Here is a 27,194-nt window from a genome sequence, read left to right on the forward strand (position 1 = left end):
TGTTCAAAAAAAAAAAGAATAAGTAAAGATAGTCATACATAATCCAGAAATGTTCCTATCCCATTTTTGTGCCACTTTGTGTATCAAGACCCACCCAGTTGCACTGTGAACTGGCCAGATGTTTTAAACTGATGTGAACTGACAAACTGCTACATCAATGAAATGAACAGATAGAATCAGCATTGCCCATCAGCAGGGCACATGTGAAAACCTGGTGGATGTTGTGCAGGAATAGCTTATAAATCATTGTGCAACATAGACAGAACATTTGTTCAAAATTTTGGATATTTATTGTGAAACGGGTTCCATTCCAAGTGGCAACACATTTCACTCCCTGAAAACAGAACCAGGAATTCTGAGTTTCCTCAGAGCATTCTTTGAATCCCACTCAACTGGGACAAAGATTTGACACTTTCTTCCGTAGCCCTCTTCTGCTTCTTTGTTAGTCTGTCCCAGAAGCATGTTCTGCTGATGTGTGGAGCGCATTGAATCACAATGACAGGTGATCTGAAATTACACCAGTTCCCTGACTAGGTTCATAATGAAAGGATATTTTCCAAAGGCATAGCCCAGACATTTTATTAGTCCAGTAGGTGATCCTGGAGGGTCAAAGGCAAATCAGAGCGTAAGATTTCTTGGTACCTGGAGTATTTCTGATGTAATGTAAATCCTTATTAGTTTGGCAACATGAATTTGGAATTTGTTAATGAATATCTTTAATTGTTCACAGTGTGCAATATCTTTATGTCCTTATATATTATAGTTTGAAGAGAATCTCCTGCTCTAACCACACAGTTCTCTTGGAAGTTCTGTGAGGCTTGTTTAAAATAGATTATGTCCTGGGAAGAAAGTGTGTCATAGTCATTGTTGGTGTGACACGGTTGCCTCTTTTGGTTTTCCCAATCTTGCTGAGAGCAATGTACATTCCAGGATGGGCAGCTGATTCGTAGACATTGTAGTTGTTGGCCAGGAGGTTCTCCTTGAATTTGCATTCATCTTTGTAGCTCCCCTAAGAAAAAGACAGGACAGAAAAAACAATAAACCTTCCCTACCTTCAGCATGTATTCTCCTTTTTTATTTAAAGAAATATAATAAATATTTAAGTCTTGATGTAAACATTTGGTTGTATGAAGGGGAGACAAATTTGAAAAGAATATCGCATCAAGGTATTTTAATTATCAAACTCAAATACCCTGTCATGAAGGTTGCATTGCCATCTGTTTTAGCTGCTAGACATCTGTTAATTAATGGCCCACCCTGAATAACAAATTATCTTCCATGAATGGCAATTCAACTATGAATGCTCCTAACTTCGTGCAGCAGTTATGGTTCTTTATAAAACTAAAATTTTCCTCTGTAGTTTAGGTATTTTGAAAAGAATAATGTATCAGGGGCAGAGTGGGTGCTAAGAATTGCTCAAAAGACAGCTGGAATTCCAGAGACGCTAATATACACATTGTTTTGACATCAGTGAATGTAGTACAAACACATTGTTCTTGCACACAGATGACAGACTACAATCTTCTAGATAATGAATTCCTCACATTGTAGGTCCAGATCAAGGCGATCTGTTCCTGAAGGCACATTTTCAGTTCTGATATAGCAGTTAGTCTTCAGCTTGTGTCAATGGTCTAATCATCAGCAAATATGAGTAATTATTTAAAGACTGTTAATTTGAACAAAGTTTACCTTTTATCGGGGCACCAACTGGAAACCAAGAACCAATGAGTAACAATAATTGTAGCAGCCTCTAATGCCAGGCCCGTATTAAGACAATGTGGTGCCCCTGGGCACTATACCTCAAAGCCCCCCCCCCCCCCCCCTTACCCGTGCTGTCTTCCGGTCAAAAACATCAGACATAATCAAGGGGATTTCTGTAATGTAATTTACTATTTACTAACTTACACAACTACATGTAGGCATATGAGCAGTGAGCAATATTCAAATATCTCATTTTAAAATGTTGAAATCAAAAAAATCTTGATTTATTTATCATTTATTATTATTGTGACATCAGTGTTCACAAAGCGAACAATGCATGGTCTTTCAACAATTTCAAGTAAATAATATAACAATTAATGAAAAATATATTTTTAAAGCATGTGTCATGTGGTGCCCCCCATGGTTGGTGCCCCTGGGCACTGGCCCACTGGTCCTTATGGATAATCCAGCCCTGTCTAATGCCTGTTGCCTGAAAACTACCAGAAGTGTGAAATTAAAGGCTTATTAGTCTCTAGCTATCACAGAATAACTTTCTTATAGTACGGCAACAATGAATAAAATTTGTGCGGCTATACTTTATAACCAATAGACCAGGGGCCTGTTTCAATAAGGAGGTTCAACCAACTCTAAGTTAAAACTTGAACTTTGAGTTGACTTAGCCTGAAATGGGAAACTCTTGAGTTTTGGGTTTCAGAACAGCTGAAATGAGTTAGTTCAATCAACTCTGAGTTCACTGACTCTGAGTTAAGCGCGTGCACCACAACTATAAAAAGCCATTATCAATGGAGCGCAGATATTACGAGTCACCATGGCAACAGTATCAGACAAAAAAGGTGTGCATATTTCTCACCAGCAGAACTGGATGTGCTTATGCAAGCAAATGCAGAATTTGAACATGTATTTAAAAAAAAAAAAAGCAACACGGCTGCAGTGGCGAAGGAGAGAGAGTTAGCTTGGGTGAAAATAGCTGCTCAAGTCAATGCGTAAGTTTACATTTTACTTACTTTTATACAGTGTTGGGTGTAATGAATTAAGTTACTAAGTCATCTAAATACTGTAATTAAATTAAAGACTATAAAACAATAGTGGATTTAATATCAAATTTTAAAAGGTATATTTTTAATTTAACTTTCTCCCTCTAGTTCGACACTTTGGTCAATTTAAGATTAATTCATGCAATTGAATATTGTTTATTTGAAAGCATTAGAAGTGCAGTTTCTTGTCTCTCCTTGTATTGTTCAAGTGGTTGAGGTTGATTTGGGATTTAGAAAGTAATTAATAAGTAAGTAAAACAAATTAGTAAGTAGACCAATACTTTCTAGAGACAGTAATTATTACATTAATCTAATTAGACTTGTTGAAGATAAAATTTGTAGTTAGTAATTAAGAACTATTTTAGAGTAACTTACCCAACTGTTATAATATCAGAGGTGAAACTGGAAGAACAGTATTTTATTAAACCTAATTTAATTTTCATGGATAGGTGCAATCCTGCAGGCATCAAAAGAACATGGCAGCAGCTGAAAATGAAATATAAAAACATACTTCAAGCAGGCAAGCCTTGAGCACATCATAGGAGTAGAGTAGCTACCTGGCTTTACAAACATTTGACATATTAAATGACTAAATGGCATTCAGTGTCTAGTAGTGCAGCAGCATTTTTGACATATGTCCAAATGTTCATTCTCATTTGACTTCTACTCAGCCAACAGAAAGAAGGCAGAGGCTCGTAAAACAGGAGGAGGACCTGCACCACCACCCCTGACAAATGCAGAAGAGATGGCCTGAGCCTAAATGCTGGAAGGCCAATGGCTGAGGGAATTCCTGGAGAGACTTCATCAGAGCCAGTCACTCCAGAAGATTTAAGTGCCTTTATAAAATGTAAGAGGTCTACCTACAGTGTTATTTTCTTTATATAGACTAAATGTGATATTTCCATTTATATTACTTTGGGTTGGGTTTTTTGTTGGTCCCAATAGATTCGGATGGTAATATCTGCCTCTTGGAGCCTCCTGTCCCAACAGTACCCCATACAGTTGTCAGTAGCCTACTCCATACACCATCAATTATGACAAATGGTATTATAAAGTGTACTCTATGAAATGCTCATCTTCACAGGATGATGGGGATGAAGAAACCGTTTCTGCTGCCACAGACAGGCCTACAGAGGTAAATTTAATATTATATGTCTACACATCAAACAATCTACACATTCACATTTATATGTGGAGTAGCCTATAGAATTGAAGTTTATATCTATAAATGGTCATTCTTATCTCTACCCCCCAGAGTGTAGAAGAACAGCAGGAGGAAGGTCCATCAACTTTTGGTGCACAGATGGACACAGTTCAGTGATTTACAGTAAATGCCACAATTTCATTCTGAATTTTAGACTACATTCATGATGTAACTCTAATCTAATGTATTTTCAGTTGCCAGTTAAGGAGTTATATAGACTTCTTCTTATTAAAAAGATAGAAAAAAACAGCAAAGAACTTGTATACTTGGACCGCCAGATCCAAAAGGCAGATCTGGAAATCGACATTCTGAAACTAAAGCTAGAGGTAAGTGTATGGTCACAGGTGAATTCTAGGAAGTATTGAAACTATTTTAAAATCTTTTTTCTGTTTTCTTTTTTTTTAGCAAATGAAGAAAACCATATAAATTGCTGTGACAGGATAGGGATATGACAAAAAATCCACTCTGGGCCTCAAAATCCTTTCCCGACGTAAATGCAACTCCCTACGAAGTAATTCAGCCTCTTCGTCAACAGGATCATCCATAAAAGGACACGCCATTTCATTCCCTTTGATGCGCTCTGCTGAAATGTGCGCAATGAATATATCCCCAAAGAATCAATGAGGTGTTTAAACACCACTTCCTCTTTAAAAAAGGGGAGAAGACCAAAATAAACTCTGGGTTTTCTGAAGAAACCCTGCTCCCCACCAGGTTAGGTTCACAGAGTAAACTGCCATGGTAACTGACTCTGAGTATAAGTTACCCTTCTTTCAGAAATGGGCTTGACTTACTCTGTTTTCTCAGGTTTAACTTACCTCCCTTTCTGAAACAGAAAACCAAGAGTTTCCCTAATTTCAGAGTTAACATACTCAGAGTTTTCACTTAACCTCCTTTCTGAAACAGGCCCCAGTTCATTGTTATTGTTTTGATGCGGGTTTTTCGCGCATGTGCGCCGGACTGGTAGGCAAAAGGCGAACACAATGGCGGACGCAAACAGAGAAACTGACGAGTTCTCCGCGTATTTTTCTTCTTTAGATAACGTATCACAAGATCGTTTTAAGAGTAAGTTGATGGTTGATGGTATCAGATTGCCAGATCCACACAGCAAAAGCCTGAAGGGACGGAGCGAGTCTGTGAAATGCTGGCCAAGTGCTCCGTACCGCGACATACAGCTGCCTTATAAACACGCCAGGCCAGTACAGACGAGAGAGCATGAAAGCCATGAAACCACTGGACGGCTACAATTATTTTATATCAGGAAAAAGGCTCCAGCAACACCCGCGACTCCATGAGGGATTAAGCGGTCAGAAATGGATGGATGGATGGATGTTGTTCACACATGTTTGTGTAACAGCAGAAAGCGGCGTTGGACACAGACCGCGTCTCAGCAGAGGCCCGGTAGGTTAAAAAAAAAAATTTTTTCACTACGGATTATTTAAGTGTTTTTGTCTTGTTAAAATGGGTGGGGGTGTCGGCGACATTGCAGCGTAAACACAGAAGTACTAGCGCCCGTGAACGGGGGCGTAATAGCAGCCGCTGCCTGCTCCGCCGCCATTGTCTGAAGCAGCAGCGGCTGCTGCTGCTGCTGCTACCGCTTCTCCGGCCCGTGTAGCGATCGCCACCTCCCCTCCGCCGCTATTTAAGTAGAACAATGACTAGAGCAGAATTAAGTTGTATTTACCGGAGATGAAGTGTAGACTGTAAATTCTGTCGTGGTATGATGGCTCCCCCAGTCCATTGGGACTGTCTGCCTGTGCTCTTTTCATTGAAAATATCCATTTCTTTCTTCGTCCTTCCTCCTTCGGTAAACGACAGAAACGTACATCCAACGATTTGGAATGTCTCTCTGTGCAACCGGGAGCACAACAAGTCGTAGGCATTGTTTTGATTCCAAAAATAAACTAACTAAAAGTACGCTCTAAATCACCCGTTTTGTCATGTAGTAGACGAGAACAGTACTGTTTTTGCCTACCAGCGGGACCCGGATGTAGCGCTGACGTCACGCGTGAACTACCCTATATTTGCATATTAACATTCAATTTACAAGTTTACCAATTCCAAAGATCTTCAGTGCAAGGACGTGAGAATGTGTATCTAATTATGTACAGGAGTAGAACAATAAAACATCAAAGTATTTCCAAAATGATTTTCATCCCCATTTGGTCAGTCTGGTTTTGTAACAAGATGAATGTCGTGGCTACAACAAATAAATGAGTTAAAAGATAGCAGATCTGCTGCACCAAAAGTTGCATCAAAAATTCAACCTTTCAATGCATACCCATTAAAGGATGAGAATGGAAATGCAGGAGATTTAGCTCTTCTTTGAGGTCTAGTTCTTGTTCATAAAAGAGAAAATGTTTATCTTTGGGATTTATGTGCCAGATTAGACAGGAGGGTTAGGTAGCATGGAAGACCCTGTCTTAACGCAACTAGTACCACTGAGTTTTGCTCTTGACTCGCATAGATAAAGAATAGAATAGAATAGAATTCAACTTTATTGTCATTGCACTGTCACAAGTACAAAGCAACAAAATGTGGTTTCTCTGCTTTAGACCCATCGCCTAGGGGAGCAGTGGGCTGCTATGTGCGGCGCTCGGGGAGCGTTCGGGGTAAGGGTCTTGCTCAGGGACCCAGAGTGCAGGCACTGGGGATCGAACCGGGTACTACAATCCCATGTTAACTGCGCTGTCTTCCATTCTGTGAATGCATCTTCCTGTCTCTAGATCATAAATCCAATTGTTCAAACAGTTATGAACAGATTTTCCACAATTTAATGTATGTGGATTACGAATTGTTTTTTGGTCATCATACTGTGTGCAGGTAAGATGTTTTCGTGCTGCTGCGCGATCATAAACGGCAAAGAACTGGTTGTAGGTGAGGCGGCAGTTCCTTGGCCTTTAGGCCGGGGCGCTCAAGGGGCACCGCTCGTGATCCCAAAACTGTAGAGTGACAGAAAGTTATGGATGTATTATTAGCGAGTTATGCTAAACAAGTAAAGCACTAAAAAGACTCAAATATACAGCGGAACAGGACTGGTCAAGGAAGGCTTTCCTCCCTGGCAGTGAGCTCCATTGAGACTGAGAGAGTTTTAAATCTGAAGAAGATAAAGAGGACTTTTACCGATATTTTTGTGCAGAAAGAGCGCCGCATGAACTTAATTTATACGTAGAGGTAAGACAGCGATAATATTTCATGTTTGTTTTTTTTGTAATAAAATGTGCATAAGGGGCTAGAGTACACAGAAGGACCAAAGGGGCTAGAGAACACGGAGGAACCAAAGGGGCTAGAGAACTCGGAGAACCAAGACAGGCACACACCGGAGCACAACCAGAGTGCAGCACACCTAGGAAAGGAACAGGCACTCGACAGCGCCAGGGGAAAGGACCGGGCATACGGAAACGCAAAGGGAAAGGAACGAGCGTACGGAAACGCCAAGGGAAAGGAACGAGCGTACGGAAACGCCAAGGGAAAGGAACGAGCGTACGGAAACACCAGGGGAAAGGAATGGGCGTACGGAAACGCCAGAGGAAAGGAACGGCCGTATGGAAACGGCTGAGGGAAGAGAAGGCGGACTATAACGCTAGGGCTCAACAGCATACGGAAACGCTGGAGCACAACTAGCATATGGAGGCGCCAGGGGAAGAACAGACGGACCATAACGCTAGGGCTCAACAGCGTACAGAAACGCTGGAACACAACTAACCCGTAGAAGAGAGTTTATTGAACAGGGGTGTGGAAGATGGATGATGATGAACCCAGAGTCTTTCAACAGACAGAAGTGTAGGGTGCAGAAGCTGGCCGGCAGGAGGCGTGTAGAGAGACTGACCGGGAGGAACTCTGGAGCCGTAGACTTGAGACCAGAACGGAGCATCTGAGCTGAGGAGCTGGAGACCAGAACATCTGAGCCAAGGACTGGAGACCGGAACAGCTCACCAGGAGATAAGAACAGGAGTGGGAACAGAGCTGAGTTGGATCTAGGGTCCATTCTTCGTACGTTGCTTAAAACATCCAAGATCAAATGAGACATCCAAGATGACTTCATCCGGCTAATCATGATCCGGCTAATTGGGTTCTTCGAACACACCTGTTGTTTACGACTAGTATGGCTGGATTGAGTTATCTGAGACAACTGCGCGTTCATGCGTTTGTTTAAAAGGGGAAATGTATCGATAGTAGAAACAATGATCAGCAGCGCTGCTATTGGCTGTTCAGCAAAGAACGCCCACAGTTTTTTCTCCCAAACAGAACAAGAGCTTTTAATGAAAGGTTATGCCGAATTTGAGTCATTAATTAAAACACCTAAAAATCTGCTAAAGCCAGGAGAGAGGGCTGGCAAAAAGCAACAGACAAATTAATGCGTAAATATGTCCTTGGTAGATGTTTCTATCACTTTCTACAGTATGAATTTTTGCATTTTAATAATAAGTACTATGTTCTTTTATGTCAGAGCCTCCACGGGACCCACTAGAACATGGGAACAAATAAAAATGAAATACAAGAATATTCTACAAAATGGTAGCCTTTAATTATTACACTTTATTTTAAAAAGGCACTTGTTATGTCAAGAGATCCAAATTTCAGTGTCATTCCTTAGACACTGGAAGTAAAGGACACATGCAAACAGGGAATTTTAACAAAAAAAAAAACAATCTTTATCCATAAAAAATGAAGTTCTTCCTTTTCCAAGTCATCCACAGTTTACACGGTAAAACTGTATTGCTCCGTGTCTAGATAATCCATCCATAGTTTTTTTCTAATACAATATACGGCTCGACAGGAAGCAAGCCTTTCAAAGTAAACTAAACTTCACAATAAAATGGCCTGAACAAATCTTCTTACTGAATAGGATAAAAATAAAAAGCAAACCACCATACAAATAACTTAAAATTTTAGATTTATGGCTCCAACACCACTTTTTCCTCTTTAAAAGCCACTGTTAAATGATGTGTTTGTCTGTTTATAACAGCCACCAAGAAAAATCTCTACACTGTCGCGCTGCGCTAAAGGATCCTGTCTATTGCGCAATACGCGATTAATTCAAAAAGCTCTGCAAATCATTCTTGCACCTTCCGCAACAGGTTGCAGTCGTAAAAATTGACATAGCTACGGCAGACTTCCCATCTCCTCCGCTTATACAGCCGTGATCTAATCTTGTTTACATGAAATAAGCCTGCTCTGGAGCAGGCTCAAGCTGGCGCACATGTTGCTATGACAACAAGTGCAGGAAGTCTTTCGAAGAACCAAACGATCCAAGATCATGCCAAATCGTCAACAATTAAATCCAGCTAACTGAGTTAGCGACGTACGAAGAACGGACCCCTAGGCTGAGACTGGAACAAAACAAAGCTGACGGAAAGTCTATTGGCTGACTGTAACAAAAAACAAAGTTGAAGGAAGTCTTCAGGCTGACTGTAACAAAAAACTGAGCTGACAAGGATTCTGGCAGAGACTGTGAGCGGGAGTGAACGCTATGGACCGGCGACGAGAACAGGATGAGGTGAGTCTTATAAAGAGGTGAACACAGGTGGCAACAGATCAGGGGTAATTGCTGCCTGACAGGTGACGGAAATGAAAACTAATTAGTGTCCAGAGGAGTGACTAAAGCTGAGCGAGGGAGAGCAAAGTGAACTACAAAATAACAAAGAAGCCAGACAAAACTTAAACCATGACAAAAACAAAAACAGAAACTAGAAGGCGCTGGGCAGCAAAGTCTTAATAAGCTGGGCAGCGGCAGAGGTGGGCCTCGCAGAGAGCGATCCCAGAGAACAAAGTCAGAGGCAGGGCATCGCAGATGCGACCCCGGCGAGACGGAACCAGAGGCGAGGCGTCGCACCACAGCGACCCAGGCGAGACGGAACCAGAGGCGAGGCGTCGCAACACAGCGACCCAGGCGAGACGGAACCAGAGGCGGGGCATCGTGGACTGCGATCCAGGCGGTATTGATCCAGAGGCGGACGGCATCCATGAAGTCCCTGAGCTGAGTCGGAGCAGATCCTGCCAGTTTCTGCACCGAGCTCTGTGCATGCTCGGGTTCATCCTTTTGGCCGGTCTGTAATGTCATGATTTGTTTTAGAATGAACTCGGACACAGCACGCACACACAGAGCAAGTTCTTTAAAGTGAGTTTATTGAACATTGTGGATGATGATGATAAGAGGAACCAGAGTCTTTTAACTGACGGAGATGTAGGGTGCAGAAGCTGGCCGACAGGAGGAGTGCGGAGAGACTGACCAGTAGGGAACACCGGAGCTGAAGACTTGAGACCAGGGCGGAGCACTTGAGACCAGAACGAAACACAGGAGCCGAGAACTTGAGATCAGGACGGAAACCAGGAGTTCAGAACTTGAGACCAGGACACCAGAACACCAGAGCTGAGGACTTGAGATCAGGACGGAACCCAGGAGCCGTGAACAGGAGTTGAGAACTTGAGGCCAGGACGGAACACAGGAGTCGAGAACTTGAGACCAGGAAGGAACAGTGTCTTGGGTTGAGGCTGGGTTGGAACAGAGCTGAAGAAGAGTCTCTGACAGTGACTGAACAAAAATAAAGCTGAAGAAAAAGTCTCCTGGCTGACTGAACAAAAAACACAAAGCTGAAGTAAGTCTTCTGGCTGACTGAAACAAAAACTGAGCTGACATAGGGTTCTGGCTGAAACAGAGCAGGAGTTGAACACTACAGACCGGCAAGGAGAACAGAATGAGCTGAGTATATATAGAGGTGAACACAGGTGGCAACAGATCAGTGATAATTGCAGCCTGAGGTGGAACCAATCAGGCTGCGCAGAGAAGAGAGAGAGGAAGGGAGGCTCAGCATGCAGCCTACAAGCTGCATTCTGACAATGTGGGTTATAGTTTTTAAATGTGTTACAAATGCAGAAATCCATCGTAACTCATAAACTGTTACCAATCAAATGACAAATAATTTAGTTTTATTTTTTTTCATCAGAGAATCAATATTTTTTCCATGTCTCTTGGTGAATTGATTTGGCTCAATCAGTCTCCTTCATCACTTTGCAATGAGTCTACTCGGTAGAGTGTATATATTAGTAAATCTGACTCTGATGACGTCAGTGCCTCACCAGCTATGAACCCTACCACACGTCACTGCTGTAGACAAACCCATTGTGGACATAATCAATCTGACCCACAAATTATTCAGGTGTGCGGCTGTGGGATTACTGAATGCCTCAGCTTCCTAAGGGCCAATGAACATGGGAGAGAATTTCTCAGTTGTGTATAATGAAAGAGATGGATTTCAAGTCTGACAGTGTGTTTGCTCAGCAATCCCTTTGAAAGTGGCAATAGTAAGATTCCACTTTCTTTCTACAGGAGTAGTTACTGTGAGGGGCATGTGCATGATATATCTTTCTAATCGAGTGAAAGGTTGAAAGCTGGTGGAAGGAGAAGTGGAAGGAAAGAAAGACCAGTGCCAGAGGAAATCCATGAAATATCTGCATACTCCAGCCATGAATAATGACAGCCAGGTTAAAACTAGAAAGACTATGCAACTGTTTCTTTGGTGATGAAAAGTTTTCATTTTCTCTCATCTCATGAAGATAATAGACTGTCCAAGATTCTTATTTAATTTTTGCGGCACTAGTGGCCTTTATTTGAAAGTAGACTGACAGGAAATAGGGTTGAGAGAGAAGGGGAAGACATGCGGCAAAGGTCCACTGACTGGGAGTTGAACCCAGCACGTTTCTGCTGAGGAATGATGCCTCTGTACTTGGGTTGCATGCACTACCCATGTGTTACCACCAGACCCTTGTCATAAATTCTTGAACAAATAGCTTCCAATAAATTTGACTTTTTTTGTAATTCAACTGCACATTCCCAATGTCCCAATGAGTGAAATTTCATACTTAACGCTCCAAGTAAAAACAGAAGACAAAAGAGACAAATATTATCAAATGTAAGTATTTATCAATTGTCAGGAATGTGCGAGCGAACCATTTTTTTTATATATATGTACAGAAAAGTTGTGTAACACATTATGAATAGTGTAATAATTTGTAGCTGCAGGATGTATTGCAGATAGCACAGTTGTGCAATAGAGGTCACAGTGATCATGTAAAGTGACTAGTATTATTAGGGTTTAAGCAGTCTATGGTCTGTGGAATGAAGCTGGTTGTTCTACATCTGAAGCTGCTGGCTATCTTGCCAGAGGGCAGCGGGGTGAACGCAGTCCATGGTGGGAGTGGGGTCTTCTATGGTTGTCTGAGTCCTGGTCCAGCAGCGTCTAGGAGCAGTGTCATGGATGGAAGCAAGTGGAAGGACCAGCCCAGAGTGTCTGTGATCTGCACACTCAGGAATATAATGCTGTAGACACACTCCACTGCAGTGTCATTGATGAGAAGGCATGTGTAATGTGGCTGATTTTTACTGAAGTCAACAATAATCTCTTGTTGACATTCAGGATCTGCTTTCAATGCATTGAGTCTTCTAAGCATTATCTGCACATCAGCTGTCTCAAGTCTGAGTGCCCTTTCATCTGGGAGATGCGTGCGTGGATTCAAAGGAGTGCTATTGAGATCTTCAACTCGACCGGAGTAAATATTGAGTGTGTTGAGAAAGTACCCAACAACACGTCTTCCATTGAGAAGGCAGAGCCAGGGGACTCTGGGTCGGGTTCTCCCATCTCTGGTGATGAGGTTGCCGAGGTTGTTAAAAAGCTCCTTGGTGGCAAGGCCCCGGGGGTGGATGAGATTCGCCCTGAGTACCTTAAGGCTCTGGATGTTGTGGGGCTGTGTTGGTTAATGTGACTCTGCAACATTGCGTGGACATGGGGGGCAGTTCCCCTGATTTGGCAGACTTGGGTGGTGGTCCCCCTATTTAAAAAGGGGGACCGGAGGGTGTGTTCCAACTACAGAGGAGTTACACTCTTAAGCCTCCCTGGTAAGGTCTATTCGGGGGTTCTGGAAAGGAGGGTCCGTCGGATAGTCGAATCTCGAATTCAGGAAGAGCAGTGTGGTTTTCGTTCTGGGTGTGGAACACTGGATCAGCTCTACACCCTCAGCAGGATCCTGGAGGGGTCATGGGAGTTTGCCCAACCAATCTACATGTGTTTTGTGGATCAGGAGAAGGCATTTGACCGTGTCCCTCAGGGGATCCTGTGGGGGGTACTCCGGGAGTATGGAGTACCAGGCCCTCTAATAAGAGCTGTTAGATCTCTGTATGACTGGTGTCAGAGCTTGGTCCGCATTGCCGGCAGTAAGTCGGACTAATTTCCAGTGAGAGTTGGACTCCACCAAGGTTGCCCTTTGTCACCGATTCTGTTCATAACTTTTATGGACAGAATTTCTAGGCACAGCCAAGGTGTTAAGGAGATTCGTTTGGGTGGCCTTAGGATTGCGTCTCTGCTATTCGCGGATGACTTGGTCCTATTGGCTTCATCAGGGCGTGATCTACAGCTCTCACTGGAGCGGTTCGCAGCCGAGTGCGAAGCGGCCGGGATGAAAATCAGTGCCTCCAAATCCGAGACCATGGTCTTGAGCTGGAAAAGGGTAGAGTGCCTTCTCTGGGTTGGGGAGGATGTGCTGCCCCTAGTGGAGGAGTTTAAGTATCTTGGGGTCTTGTTCACGAATGGGGGGAAGATGGAGCGGCGATCGACAGGCGAATTGGTGCGGCGTCGGCTGTGAAGCGGGCGCTGTACCGATCCGTTGTGGTGAAGAGAGAGCTGAGCCAAAAGGCGAAGCTCTCGATTTACCGGTCGATCTACGTTCCTACCCTTATCTATGGTCATGAGCTTTGGGTCATGACCGAAAGAAGGAGATACCGGCTACAAGCGGCTGAAATTTGTTTACTCCGTAGTGTGTCTGGGCTCTCCCTTCATGTAATATCAAGTCATGTAATATCTGAAAGGGTAAATGGTGCTACTTACAAGTGTGCACTCTTGGGCCATTTTTAATTAATTTCCCTGAGGTGGGCTGTGCTTATACGTCTTGGGATTCCTTATAGCTCCTTGGCACCACTAAGGGACCGCTTGTTGTTCCTAAAATAGCAACAAAAGGAAGCATACAGGCTCCTTTTTGTACCTCCTTCCTTACTGACTATTTGAACAGCACTTATCATGGCGACTGCTGACGCACTTCCGCTTTGGATAAAGAATTCTTACCCAAAAGACATTTTCCGATGCAGCTGGGAACTCGACAATAGAGAACAGTCTCAGCATCACTGTTTGTGCCCATCCTATTTTCTATGATCAGTCGAGCTATCATTACAGAGACAGTAATAGTAAGGACCTTCCATGGAGGAGGGTTAGCGAGGAAGTAGGGATCTCAAGTGGATAAGTGAAAACTTTCCCCACATTCGAAGAAAAGGACAAGGTTGCTCCTCCCAAAGCACGTCAGACAAGTGTGTCCACACTTTGTTCAGAGCATCAAAAATGTTCTGAGCAAGCATCCAAGTTGAGGCATTGGACACCTTTTTTATGCTCAAAGCATCTTCAGTCTGAATGCAACATTACGTGGTGATCAGACAGTGGATGCCACAGCGTTAAAAGCATAGAAAGGCACTGTGATGTTTTTCTCCCACTGCAAGATTAACTCCTTAGGAAATTAGGTCTCTCCCAATGTTAAGGTGGTATCAACAGATTACTAGATCAATGTGTGCTTCTGTGCTTTTTGTCTCTCTTGTTGTGTCTCTGTTCTGTCTTCTGTAACCCCAGTCGGTCGAGGCAGATGACCGTTCATACTGAGCCCGGTTCTGCCGGAGGTTTTTTTTTCCCGTTAATGGGGAGTTTTTCTTCCCACTGTCGCTTCATGCTTGCTCAGTATGAGGGATTGCAGCAAAGCCATGTACAATGCAGATGACTCTCCCTGTGGCTCTATGGTTCCCCAGGAGTGAATGCTGCTTGTCGGGACTTTGATGCAATCAACTGGTTTCCTTATATAGGACATTTTTGACCAATCTGTATAATCTGACCCAATCTGTATAATATGATTGAACTTGACTTTGTAAAGTGCCTTGAGATGACATGTTTCATGATTTGGCGCTATATAAATAAAATTGAATTGAATTGAATTGAATCAATTTAAAAAAAATACTTAGATTTTATGGGAAATGATACGTCTAATTAATCAAATCATGAATCACATATTTCTCATTAATCAACAATAAAGTATTTTTTTTCATTACAGCAATCAGGTGCTTATTGCTGATCAGCTTTTTGCATGTTTTCACTGGTATTTTGATTATTTACTTTTGGTGATGAACTCCAAGTTTGAAGGTTGGAAGCCCTATTTGCCAGCAACCTAATCTTTATTTCTCTTCACAGATTATCCATCAGATTCAAATAAATGCCCCGACTAGGCCACTCCAAAATGTTCCTTCCAATCAGAAGTAACAACAACTTCCATTTTAAATCAATAAAAAAATCAGTGGAAGCATTATCACAAATTCCGCCGTATTTTTGATGTTCAGACAATTTTTGTTTTATCAGACAAGAGTGATGTTTTACACAGAATACGGCAAAAACAGAAAGGCAAACAGTTAAAAGCTAGATCAATTCTTACCGAACCATAGAGTTTCCCCTTGTCATTCATGGCGATGAACAGACCACTTCTCACCCCATACAATGTCACAACACCCCTTTCCACGGTAGAAATTTCTATAAGACCTAGGGTGAAATAACATATTTCAAAACGTAAAAATTTGGGACAAATCAAAAGTTAGCACAAATAGTTATTACTCCCAAGTTGGGATAAGGATGAAAGAACTGTTGTTTGTGAAAAAAAGGCTATAGACCATTTATATATTCTTTTGAACACTAAATGCTTGTTTAATCAAATTATCATTATTATAATTCAATTTAATTTCTATATTAATTCACAACACATGTAATGTGTTCACAACATATGTAATCTCAAGACATTTTACAAAGTCAAACTAAATCATAATAAACTGAAAAAACTTGACCTTAACCCTAATTGTGTCAGATAACATTCAGATGAAATCAATGTTGCATGGTGATGACACCTGTAATGGCATTGTATTTGATGGCATGGATATGCATTAAGTTTTAGTATTTTTAACCTAAGTCTAATTCAGCAAGCTACGAGACAGAAAGCAATTGAACAACAACCTACACAAACTTCTCTGCTTCATCTGTAAATGTATCTTTTTTAAAGTGTTTTGCTTTAATATGTGGTGTAAATCACAACATAGATATTAACCAGATTTCATTGCCCTGCGAAAAGGCCGAATTTTAAATACTGTTTCCTGTACCAGTCCTGCTTTATTGTCAATTTGCTCCAAGCAAAGCAAATGCTATACTGTAAATGACAACAATGTCTTCAGAAAACAAAACATTTTATTTTCAAGTCTTTTTAGCTCTTAAAGATTTCTATTTATCATGATCATTTGGTATTTGTGTTTTAATTTTCCTTTAGAAAAGAAAATGAAAAGTTTCTTGGATTGTGCTTTCTTTACTTTATTCCTCAAGCGTTTATTTTCACTTCTGTAAATTAGCTTGTGAATTCTGTTCTTAGTTCATTGTATATCATTTTTTGTGTAATGCTCTGTTAGATCTCTTCCTGTGTTTCCTTCCCATTCTACCCCTGTCTATTATTCTCCCTCAGTTCTCTACTCTCATTGTTCTCACCTGTCGCTTATCACAGATCTGATTACACCTGCACTCTGGCTCTGGAACCAGTCTCCTCGAGAGGGGCTGGACATTCTCCCACTCTGGAGTTGCCCCTGGTGAAAGGCGCCGAGCTGGGGTGGGCATACTTGTTGCCCCTCATCTCGGTGCCTGCACGTTGGGGCTCTCTCCGGTGAATGAGAGGGTGGCCTCCCTCCGCATTCGTGTGGGGGGATGGGTTCTGACTGTTGTTTGCGCTTATGCACCAAACAGCAGTTCAGATTACCCACCCTTTTTGGAGTCCTTGGAAGGGGTACTGGAGAGTGCCCCTCCTGGGGACTCCCTCGTTTTGCTGGGGGACTTCAACGCTCATGTGGGCAATGACAGTGGGACCTGGAAGGGTGTGGTTGATCTGAAGTCGAGTGATGTTTTGTTGTTGGACTTCTGTGCTCGTCATGGATTGTCCATCACAAACACCATGTTTGTCACAATCGGTGACAAACACCTTTGTCACCGATTCTGTTCATAACTTTTATGGACAGAATTTCTAGGCGCAGCCAAGGTGTTGAGGGGATCCGTTTTGGTGGCCTTAGGATTGCGTCTCTGCTATTCGCGTATGACGTGGTCCTATTGGCTTCATCAGGGCGTGATCTACAGCTCTCACTAGAGCGGTTCGCAGCCGAGTGCGAAGCGGCCGAGATGAGGATCAGTGCCTCCAAATCCGAGACCATGGTCTTGAACCGGAAAAGGGTAGAGTGCCTTCTCCGGGTTGGGGAGGATGTGCAGCCCCTGGTGGAGGAGTTCAAGTATCTTGGGGTCTTGTTCACGAATGAGGGAAAGATGGAGCAGGAGATCAACAGGCGGATTGGTGTGGCGTCTGCTGTGAAGCGGGCGCTGTACCGATCTGTTGTGGTAAAGAGAGAGCTGAGCCAAAAGGCCAAGCTCTCGATTTACCGGTCGATCTACGTTCCTACCCTCATCTATGGTCACGAGCTTTGGGTCGTGACCGAAAGAACGAGATCCCGGATACAAGCGGCTGAAATGAGTTTTCTCCGTAGTGTGTCTGGGCTCTTCCTTAGAGATAGGGTGAGGAGCTCAGTCATCCGGGGAGGACTCAGAGTAGAGCCGCTGCTCCTCCACGTCCAGAGGAGCCAGTTGAGGTGGCTCGGGCATCTGGTCAGGATGCCTCCTGGACGCCTCCCTGGTGAGGTGTTCCGGGCACGTCCCACCGGGAGGAGGCCCAGGGGAAGACCCAGGACACGCTGGAGGGACTATGTCTCCCGGCTGGCCTGGGAACGCTTTGGGATTCCCCCGGAGGAGCTGGGCCAAGTGGCCGGGGAGAGGGACGTCTGGGCCTCCCTACTGAAGCTGCTACCCCCGCGACCCGACCCGGAAGAAAACGGACGGACGGAACTTATTATTGCTCTGGATTCTTGGAATATTTTCTGTCATGATCCCTAGGCGTTAGGGTTTGGATTTCTATTTTATCTTTATGTTCTCTAGGTGTTGCTTTTGTAGTTAATCTGTGTTTTGTTTTAAAGTTCTTTGTCCATTCAGAATAATTCATTTATATTATTTTCTGCTAAATCTGACTGCTCCCCTGGGTTTCTGTAATTCTCTAATCAGCTCCATTCGTTTTAAATAGTTTCCCTTCCTCACTCTCCCTTTACCTGTTTTGCCCCAGCTGTTTCAGATTATCTCCTGATTTACTTACCTGTATTTAATGCCATTCTCCACAGTATGCATGCCCACCGGTTCTCATGTTTCCTCGCTGAGTCCGTCTGTTTGTCCTTACCAGTTTTACGGTTTAAAACCAAGTCATTTTGTTGTTTTTAGACATGAACGTTTGAATTGGCTTAAAAACTATTTCAAACATTCTCTGTGAAACTGCCTTGGAAGGGGTCCCTGCTACCAACAACTTTATGTTCTCCCTCGATAGATGATGCCCTGTCTTACAGTGTTTAACCATGTCTCTTTCCTAGATGTAGCTATTGGCTGAGCTGTTCCTGCAATTAGCTGTATGTGCTCTCTTTGATCATCTAGACATGACAATTTGCTCAGAGCTTATCTGATTAACTCTGCTGGTTTTCGATTTTCAATTGTGGTCCTGATGGATTTTTGCACTCTTTCCAGGAATTTAGTGGTGGGGTGTGAATTCTGGTTATTTGAAATTGGTCCATCTGGGCATGAAACCAACATTTTTTTCCTTGTCATCTATGCATTCTGGGTCTTGGATAATGTCATGGTGTGCATGGGCTTGTTTTGGGTGAGGGACTTGTGTTGTGTCTGGTTGCATGTGGAAGTGGGGCAAAATAGTGGTAAAGGGGCTAAAGAATGATAAAGCCAAAGAGAAGGGACCTGGTAAAACAAAAGGAGAAAGAGTTGGAAGAAAGAGAAGGAATTCAAGAAAAGGGGGAGGAAAAAAAGGAACTGGCTGTTGTTGATTTAAAGCATTGGGCCAGCTTATGTTTAGATGTGTGGGCTGGGCTTACCTGATGTTGTGTGAACAATCTGGCCACAACACCATTGCACATAAAACCGGAGTTTCAGTCTTGTTGAATAATAACATTATGATGGTTAGTTTCAGAAGCTGGAGTTCAGTGTTGGAATGTGATATCTAAGAACTATGGAATGAGGCAGTTTACACTGTTCTTTAGTATGTAATATGATTGCAAGTGGTTTAAATGTGGTCTTTCAGTCAAAATTATTTTGTTATAAAAAAATCTGTTAACTAACATGACAATTTTGAGAGAATTATTGGTTTTACCTTGAATGAAGCTGCATTTGCTTTGGCAAATACGTTTAAGGTAAGTATATAGTTGTATGCTAGAGAGGGTGTCTTGCAAAGATGACGGACACCAAATTTTAGACTTTTTGACAATGCAATGTCATAGATAAAGCTATATGACGAGCCTAATGTTTAAATAATTTATTCAAACAAAATGATAGGCCTTTGAGAAGAATAAACTGAGTACTTGATGCAGAGATGTAGACTTATACAGTTCAAATACAGTAAAATATTAAACAACAATAAACTTTTACTACTTTGCAATTAAGCACAAGTAAAAATGTCTGGGAAATAAGAAACAAGCTGATTTCATTTTCAGACTCCAAGCTTTAAGCAGTTGTTTGCAAAAATATTCAAACAACATATTTGTTGTTCCTCAGCCAAAATAACTATAAGACTGTTATCTGAATCTTTATCGGATATGCAGCATCAAATTTTAAAGAGTCTGTCCCCCTTTTAATATCTTCAGTATTGCAGAAATACCCTGCAGATAGCAGCAATGTTGTTTCTTCCCATTCACAAATGGATGTCTTTGTTAACGGTGTGACTTTGTCATTGCGTTCTGCATTAGACAATGTAGCTCCCTTGAAAAAGAAGGTGATAATTCACAGGAAGCTGGCTCCCTGGTTTAATTCAGAGCTGCGTTCCTTGAAGCACAATGTTAGGAAATTGGAGAGAAAATGGCACTCTACACACCAAGAGGAATCCTACCTAATCTGAAAAAAGTATATTGTTGTATAAAAAGACCCTTTGCAGAGTTAGAGCAGCATGTTTTTCATCATTAATTGAGGAGAATAAAACTAATCCTAGATTTCTCTTCAGTACAGTTGACAAACTTACTCAGTCACAGCTCCGTTGATCCATCCATTCCCTTAGCTCTTAGTAGTAATGACTTTATGGGCTTCATCAGGGCGTGATCTACAGCTCTCACTGGAGCGGTTCGCAGCCGAGTGCGAAGCGGCCGGGATGAAAATCAGTGCCTCCAAATCCGAGACCATGGTCTTGAACCGGAAAAGGGTAGAGTGCCTTCTCCGGGTTGGGGAGGATGTGCTACCCCTAGTGGAGGAGTTCAAGTATCTTGGGGTCTTGTTCGCGAATGAGGGGAAGATGGAGCAGGAGATCGACAGGCGGGTTGGTGCAGCGTCTGCTGTGAAGCGGGCGCTGTACCGATCCGTTGTGGTGAAGAGAGAGCTGAGCCAAAAGGCGAAGCTCTCGATTTACCGGTCGATCTACGTTCCTACCCTCATCTATGGTCACGAGCTTTGGGTCGTGACCGAAAGAACGAGATCCCGGATACAAGCGGCTGAAATGAGTTTTCTCCGTAGTGTGTCTGGGCTCTCCCTTAGAGATAGGGTGAGGAGCTCAGTCATCCGGGGAGGACTCAGAGTAGAGCCGCTGCTCCTCCACGTCGAGAGGAGCCAGTTGAGGTGGCTCGGGCATCTGGTTAGGATGCCTCCTGGACGCCTCCCTGGAGAGGTGTTCCGGGCACGTCACACCGGGAGGAGGCCCAGGGGAAGACCCAGGACACGCTGGAGGGACTATGTCTCCCGGCTGGCCTGGGAACGCCTTGGGATTCCTCCTGAGGAGCTGGCCCAAGTGGCTGGGGAGAGGGACGTCTGGGCCTCCCTACTGAAGCTGCTACCCCCGCGACCCGACCCCGGATAAGTGGAAGAAGACGGATGGACGGACGGACTTTATGGGATTTTTCATAAATAAAATTGATTCCATTAAAAATAAAATAATTGGTATCCTCCCAAACATCATTACCTCGTCCTCAGGCAGCATTGGAGGAATCTTTAGAACCTGCGCGGTGTTTGAACTGTAGAGCTTTCTGAGCTATCTAAAATTTTAGCTTCATCTAAACCTTCTACCTGTATGTTAGACCCAATCCCAACCAAGCTGTTTAACGAGATATTCCCTTTGATCAGTGGCACTATTTGAGACATGATTAATTTATCCTTATTAAATGGACCACAGGCTTTTAAAGTAGCTGTTATTAAACCTTTAGTTAAGAAACCATCTCTTGATCAAGATGAGTTAGTAAATTATAGACCTATATCTAATCTTCTTTTCTTATCTAAAATTCTTGAGAAAGTAGTTGCTAATCAACTTTGTGAACATTTACTAAGTAATGACCTAGAGGAGTTTCAGTCAGGCTTCAGAGCTCATCATAGCACTGAAACAGCTCTGGTGAAGGTCACTAATGATATTCTCATGGCCTCAGATAATGGACTTGTGTCTGTACTTGTCCTGTTAGATCTCAGTGCTGCATTTGACACAGTTGATCACAATATTCTCCTACAAAGACTTTAGCATACTGTAGGGATTAAGGGGAAAGCATTAGGCTGGTTTATATCTTATCTATCGGACAGATTCCCGTTTGTTTATGTTAATATTAAATCTTCTTCAAACTCTAGGGTCACATGTGGAGTACCACAGGGTTCAGTCCTTTGACCAATTCTCTTTACTATATATATATATATTAGTGCTGTCAAATGATTAAAAATTTTAATCGCGATTAATCGTATAATGTCGATAGTTAACTTGAGATTAATCCCAAATTAATCGCATATTTTATCCTTTTATTTCTGAAAGTGTAATAGCCGGTTTGGGCATTTTAATATGACACAAATAAAATACATGCTTGTACAAAAAATATTTTTATTTTGTTATTTTTCAAGCACTTTTCAGAATTGAAAACATCCTGGTGCCAAATGTTAAACTCTGGACTATAATGGCTATATGACTAATCATGACGCCCTGATGTTTACACAGTGTGTAGACAAATGAATACCTGTTTTCATGCCGATATATTTTTTTTGCCTCTTAAACAAAGATAGACATGGTATTATGCATAAACATATAAATTAATAAAAATTGTACATTTCAATAAAGTCATAAGTTTTGTTCATTTCTTCACTCTCTCTCTCTCTCTCTCTCACACACACACACATCTAATTCTGAGCTTTCACACCAACAACAATATTCTTTGAATAATTTTGCTTGCTGTTTATATCCATATTCATACAGTTTAAGCCTGGAAAAAGGTTTTAAATCTCCAGGTCATTCCAGTCTTACACTTCGCTCTCAGACTGCAGGTCTGCTGCTGGTTCCTAGAGTCTCTAAAAGTAGAATGGGAGGCAGATCCTTTAGCTATCAGGCTCCTCTCCTGTGGAACCAACTCCCAGTTTTGGTCCGTGAGGCAGACACCCTATCTATTTTTAAGACTAATGTTAAAACTTTCCTTTTTGACAAAGCTTATAGTTAGAGTGGCTCATACCCTGAGCTATCTCTATAGTTGTGCTGTGATAGGCCTAGGCTGCTGGAGGACATCAGGGTCTAATTTTCTCACTCTACTGATTTCTACTGTTCTTCAGTCTACTGTTCTCCAGTTTTGCATTGTATTACATTGAAATGACTGTCGTCATTTCAGCTTTTAACTTTTTGCTCTCTCTCTTTTTCTTCATAGTAGGTACACCTGGTCTGGCGTTCTGTTAACTGTGACATCATCCAGAGAAGACGGCTCACCCGCTACTACCATCTAATGTAGAACAGATTACTAGATCAATGTGTGCTTCTTTGCTTGTTTGTCTGTCTTGTTGTGTCTCTGTTCTGTCTTCTGTAACCCCAGTCGGTCGAGGCAGATGACCGTTCATACTGAGCCCGGTTCTGCCGGAGGTTTTTCCTTCCCGTTAATGGGTGGTTTTTCTTCCCACTGTTGCTTCATGCTTGCTCAGTATGAGGGATTGCAGCAAAGCCATGTACAATGCAGACGACTCTCCCTGTGGCTCTACGGTTCCCCAGGAGTGAATGCTGCTTGTCTGGACTTTGAAGCAATCAACTGGTTCCCTTATATAGGACATTTTTGACCAATCTGTATAATCTGACCCAATCTGTATAATATGATTGAACTTGACTTTGTAAAGTGCCTTGAGATGACATGTTTCATGATTTGGCGCTATATAAATAAAATTGAATTGAATTGAATTGAATTGAATTGCTTGCAACTGGGCAGGAGCTTAATACCCTGAATGAGACTGTTTAGCAACTGTTTAGCAACTCCAGGTCCTTCGTTTGGCAACGTGATTCATCCTTGGTTCGTCAAATACAGAGACAACAAATCAATAAGCATTAAAGTACGGTGTATGGGTTGGGTTTCTGCAATGTTATCAACGTGTAAAAGCTCATCTTCAGAACCAATCTCTGCTCAAAATGGTGATCTGCACCATGTACTCTACTTTCAGCAGTTATCACCGGTTATTGCACCGTGAACTGCAGAAAATACGTGCAGAGTTGCTCTGTCTGCCTCTACTACCGACGGCTCCTATGGCGGAGGGATATTTCAGCTGGATACACTCAAATGTAGTGCAGGCAGGTCTCATAATAACACCTATTTCGTCACTTATTTTAGAGCCCAAATAGGCGATTTCACTTTCAGAAACCTGGCCAAAAAAACCGCAACCCATGACTTATAAAATTTAGAAGCGCTTTTCGAAAAAAGAAGCCAAAGTCGCATGTGTCCGAGGGTAAAAGAAACTCCGCGCTCACTGTTGCCAACATTGAGCGCAGCGCTGGTCTGTTTTGCTACAGTTTTCTAGCACTCTTGAAACTACGGAAAGCGCCGAGGGTAAAAGAAACACAGTCCGGAGAGCGCGGCGGGGGGAAAAACATTAGGGAACGGTGTGTGTGTTTTGACGCGCGATTAACGGCGACAAAAAAATTGTCGGCGTTAAAATGGGTTTACGTTAACGTCGTTAATAACGCCTTTAACTGACAGCACTAATATATATATATATATATATATATATATATATATATATATATATATATATATATATATATATATATATACTTCCGATTGGAAAAATTATCAGACAGCATGGGATTTATTTCCAGTGTTATGCTGATGACACTCAGCTATATTTATCCATAAATCCTGATGAATCCAATCAATTACTTCGACTGCAGTCATGTCTTGATGACATCAAAAGCTGGATGACTTTAAATTTCCTGCATTTAAATTCTAACAAGACAGAAGTTATGAAGCTGAAGCGCAAGTTCAATCGAAGAAACTCATCGCCTGCCTCCATTCAATCAGAGTCCGATCCGCCTCTGATGTGAGCCAATCAGCTACGAACCGCACCTCCATGAAGCCAATCAGCATCCCGCGCTCATCTTAACTGCAACTTCAAATCCACGTCTCAGCCTGCTAACCAGCAAGCGCAAACGGATTGCATGTTGGATTTCGAATCAGATGTCCGATTCAAAACGATAACAACTCATCCTCAAATCCTGCTGCTCTTAGGAACGCCATCTAGCCGCGCATCCATCCTCTGCAATCTCTGTATTCGCTCCAGCATATCTTAACCAGCACTGACCTGGATTCGCTCTCTTAGCGAGCCTTCTTCCGCCGTAGCGTCTCATTCCGTTTCCCAACCTCTGTTTTCATCAGCTCCGATTCCTGGCGCTATGAACTTGCAAATCCCCGCTTTTCACAAGCGACGTAGACGCCGTCACAACTCTGACTCAGCTCCGGTCCCGCTCTGCTTCGTAGCTGAGAGCGGCTATCGTCCTGCGCAACTTTCAGTCTGATCTCCTCTCATGCCCGCTCCTAGCAGCTCAAGGTAACATGTATCCACTCATGTTTTCATTCATATTACATGCATTTCGCTCATCATGCTTCTGAACTGTCCGTCTGTTAGGCAGAAGTATCCCATCCATTCTGTTTGTTTTCGTTTTCTTCTTCTTCTGGTTTTGGCGGTTGGCAACAGGCTTGTAGTAGCATTACTGCCACCTACTGGTTGCAGTATGGTTCGTGATGGACTCCATTTATCTTCTCTTATTTCATAATTATGTCATTCTAATTTAACTCATTGTTCATATTTTCTACAGTCATTTCTTGTCCATAGTATGCTTGATTTTAAGTGTTAATTAAGTTTGTAAGCTGAAATGTTAACCTTATCATTTTCCTCTTTTGTTTTTTCCCATTTCTGTGTTCTCTTACTATCTTTGATATGGTAACGTTCTTCACTTCTCCCCTTTATCATCATCCTGCAAGCTGTATTAGCAAATGTCTCAGCATTTTAAATCTCTGATTTTGTCATTCAAAGACTTACTATTGGCAATCCTTCCGCATTAAGTACCTTCAATGTCATTCACGTTCAGTTTAACCGGACAGTAGGGTTGAGTTGTTACTTAACCCATTTTATTTCAGAAGTGCATTTTAAATCCAGCGATTTATACCAATTGTTGTTAAAACCGCTGCAACTCTGGTGCAATTCGGCGTTCGTTTGGAACGGTCTGTACTGGTTCAGACCTCTTATTCATGCTGACCCGGCCACTTTGTCACTCTTGTCATTTCATCGGTCAGTTTAATGTTTTGCTAATCAATTACTTCAGGTGTTGTGAAATTATTGTGGGGGACCAGTTGCTGGGGACTTTAGATCAAGGAACCCCCCCCCCCGCCTTTCATTAAATTCAATTCCATTCCTTTTTACCTGTCGGAGAAATATTTTGTTTTGTTATTAAAAAGCACTGTGGTTATGTTAAGCTGAATATTCATTACATATAGGTAACAATTCTGGCTGAGAGCGAAATGAGTTCAAAAGAGATCAGTTTTGAACAGGCGCTTAGGGCAGCCCTGGGTCCTAAGTTTATGTGTTGGAGGACGTGAACTTTATTATTAACGGACAGCCATGGTGTGACGCACGTCTTATGTGTAGAGGTTGTTGGCATTTTCGGAAAGAAAACAAAGTAAAGAAACTTTACAACCACTGCATGTCTCGACATCACTTTGTTCGAGTGTGCAACAAAATATTGGAGGTTCCACCGAGATTTATCAACGCTTCGTCGCGGGACTTTCTTTGAGTGATGCTGACCGGAGCGAGCAGCGGCGGGAGCACGCATGCACGGCGCGCGACCGACACGGAGGAGTTGGCGGAGACCGTCTCTCAGCGGCTATGGCTCTTACAGTTGGATCAGCTCAAAGAGGTGTGTACAGAAACTAAAATCCAAAGCGGACATTCTGTAACAAGGCGAGCGTTAATACGATTAATAACAGAGTCCATTGATGCTGTGATTAACGATGAAGAAGAGGAGGTGGCGAGGTGCTATCTTCAGAGAATGTTAAAATCAATTGAACTGATATCACAACATTCTGAAGTTACTGGTGAAGAGGAAGAAACGTGTAACACGTCACAGAGTACCCAGGCTGTAACTGAACAAATAGATTTAGCAGAAAAATACTCACAGCTCCACCTTAACAACCAAGCTTTGCAAGAGGAGGTACGGAGGCTAAATGAACACATAAATGGCAAGCCTCAGATAACAGTGGCTGAAAATGTGATGCCAACCACAGCAAATAGGCTCCCAGAAGTGACCATACGGAGGGAATTTAAAATATGTGGTCAGATAGGGGAGAAGGGTCAGAAAGACAGACTCTCATACACAAATTTAATGCATCAGATTGAGAGAGGCCTGAGTAAAGGACATTGTGAGGCTGAAGTAATAGAAGCTGTAATAAAATCAATCAGCCCTGGGTTAAGCATTCGTGACATGCTGGAAATTAAACGAGATCTGACCCTGTCCCAGCTCAAAGCAATTTTAAAGGGACATTTCAAAGAGGATAGCTCCACTGATATTTATCAAAGACTGATAAATATCACACAGGACAGTCGCGAATCCCCCCAAAATTTCCTCTTTAGAGCAATTGAACTGAAGGAGAGGCTGCTGCTTGCTTCAAGAGAAGTTGATGCTGATGAGCAGTACAGCACCGAGTTCATTCAGAGGAAATTCCTGAGGTCAGTCAGTACTGGACTGGTGAGTGACAACATAAAGTTTCAGCTAAAGCCTTGCCTTGATGATCAAAC

General features: G+C 42.5%; 1 protein-coding gene across 1 annotated transcript; it reads right to left on the minus strand.

Annotated features, from left to right (window-relative positions):
- Positions 1-347: 347 nt before the first annotated feature.
- On the minus strand, positions 348-24,991 carry LOC118565366 (fibroblast growth factor 4-like). Its single transcript, XM_036145656.1, has 3 exons — positions 24,705-24,991; positions 15,472-15,575; positions 348-1,009 (listed from the first exon to the last, which is right to left on the minus strand). The coding sequence occupies exons 1-3, from the start codon at positions 24,748-24,750 to the stop codon at positions 833-835; spliced, it is 327 nt and encodes a 108-aa protein (XP_036001549.1). The 5' UTR covers positions 24,751-24,991; the 3' UTR covers positions 348-832.
- Positions 24,992-27,194: the final 2,203 nt, after the last annotated feature.

Source organism: Fundulus heteroclitus, chromosome 13, assembly GCF_011125445.2.
Source record: "Fundulus heteroclitus isolate FHET01 chromosome 13, MU-UCD_Fhet_4.1, whole genome shotgun sequence".
NCBI classification, from domain to species: domain Eukaryota; kingdom Metazoa; phylum Chordata; class Actinopteri; order Cyprinodontiformes; family Fundulidae; genus Fundulus; species Fundulus heteroclitus.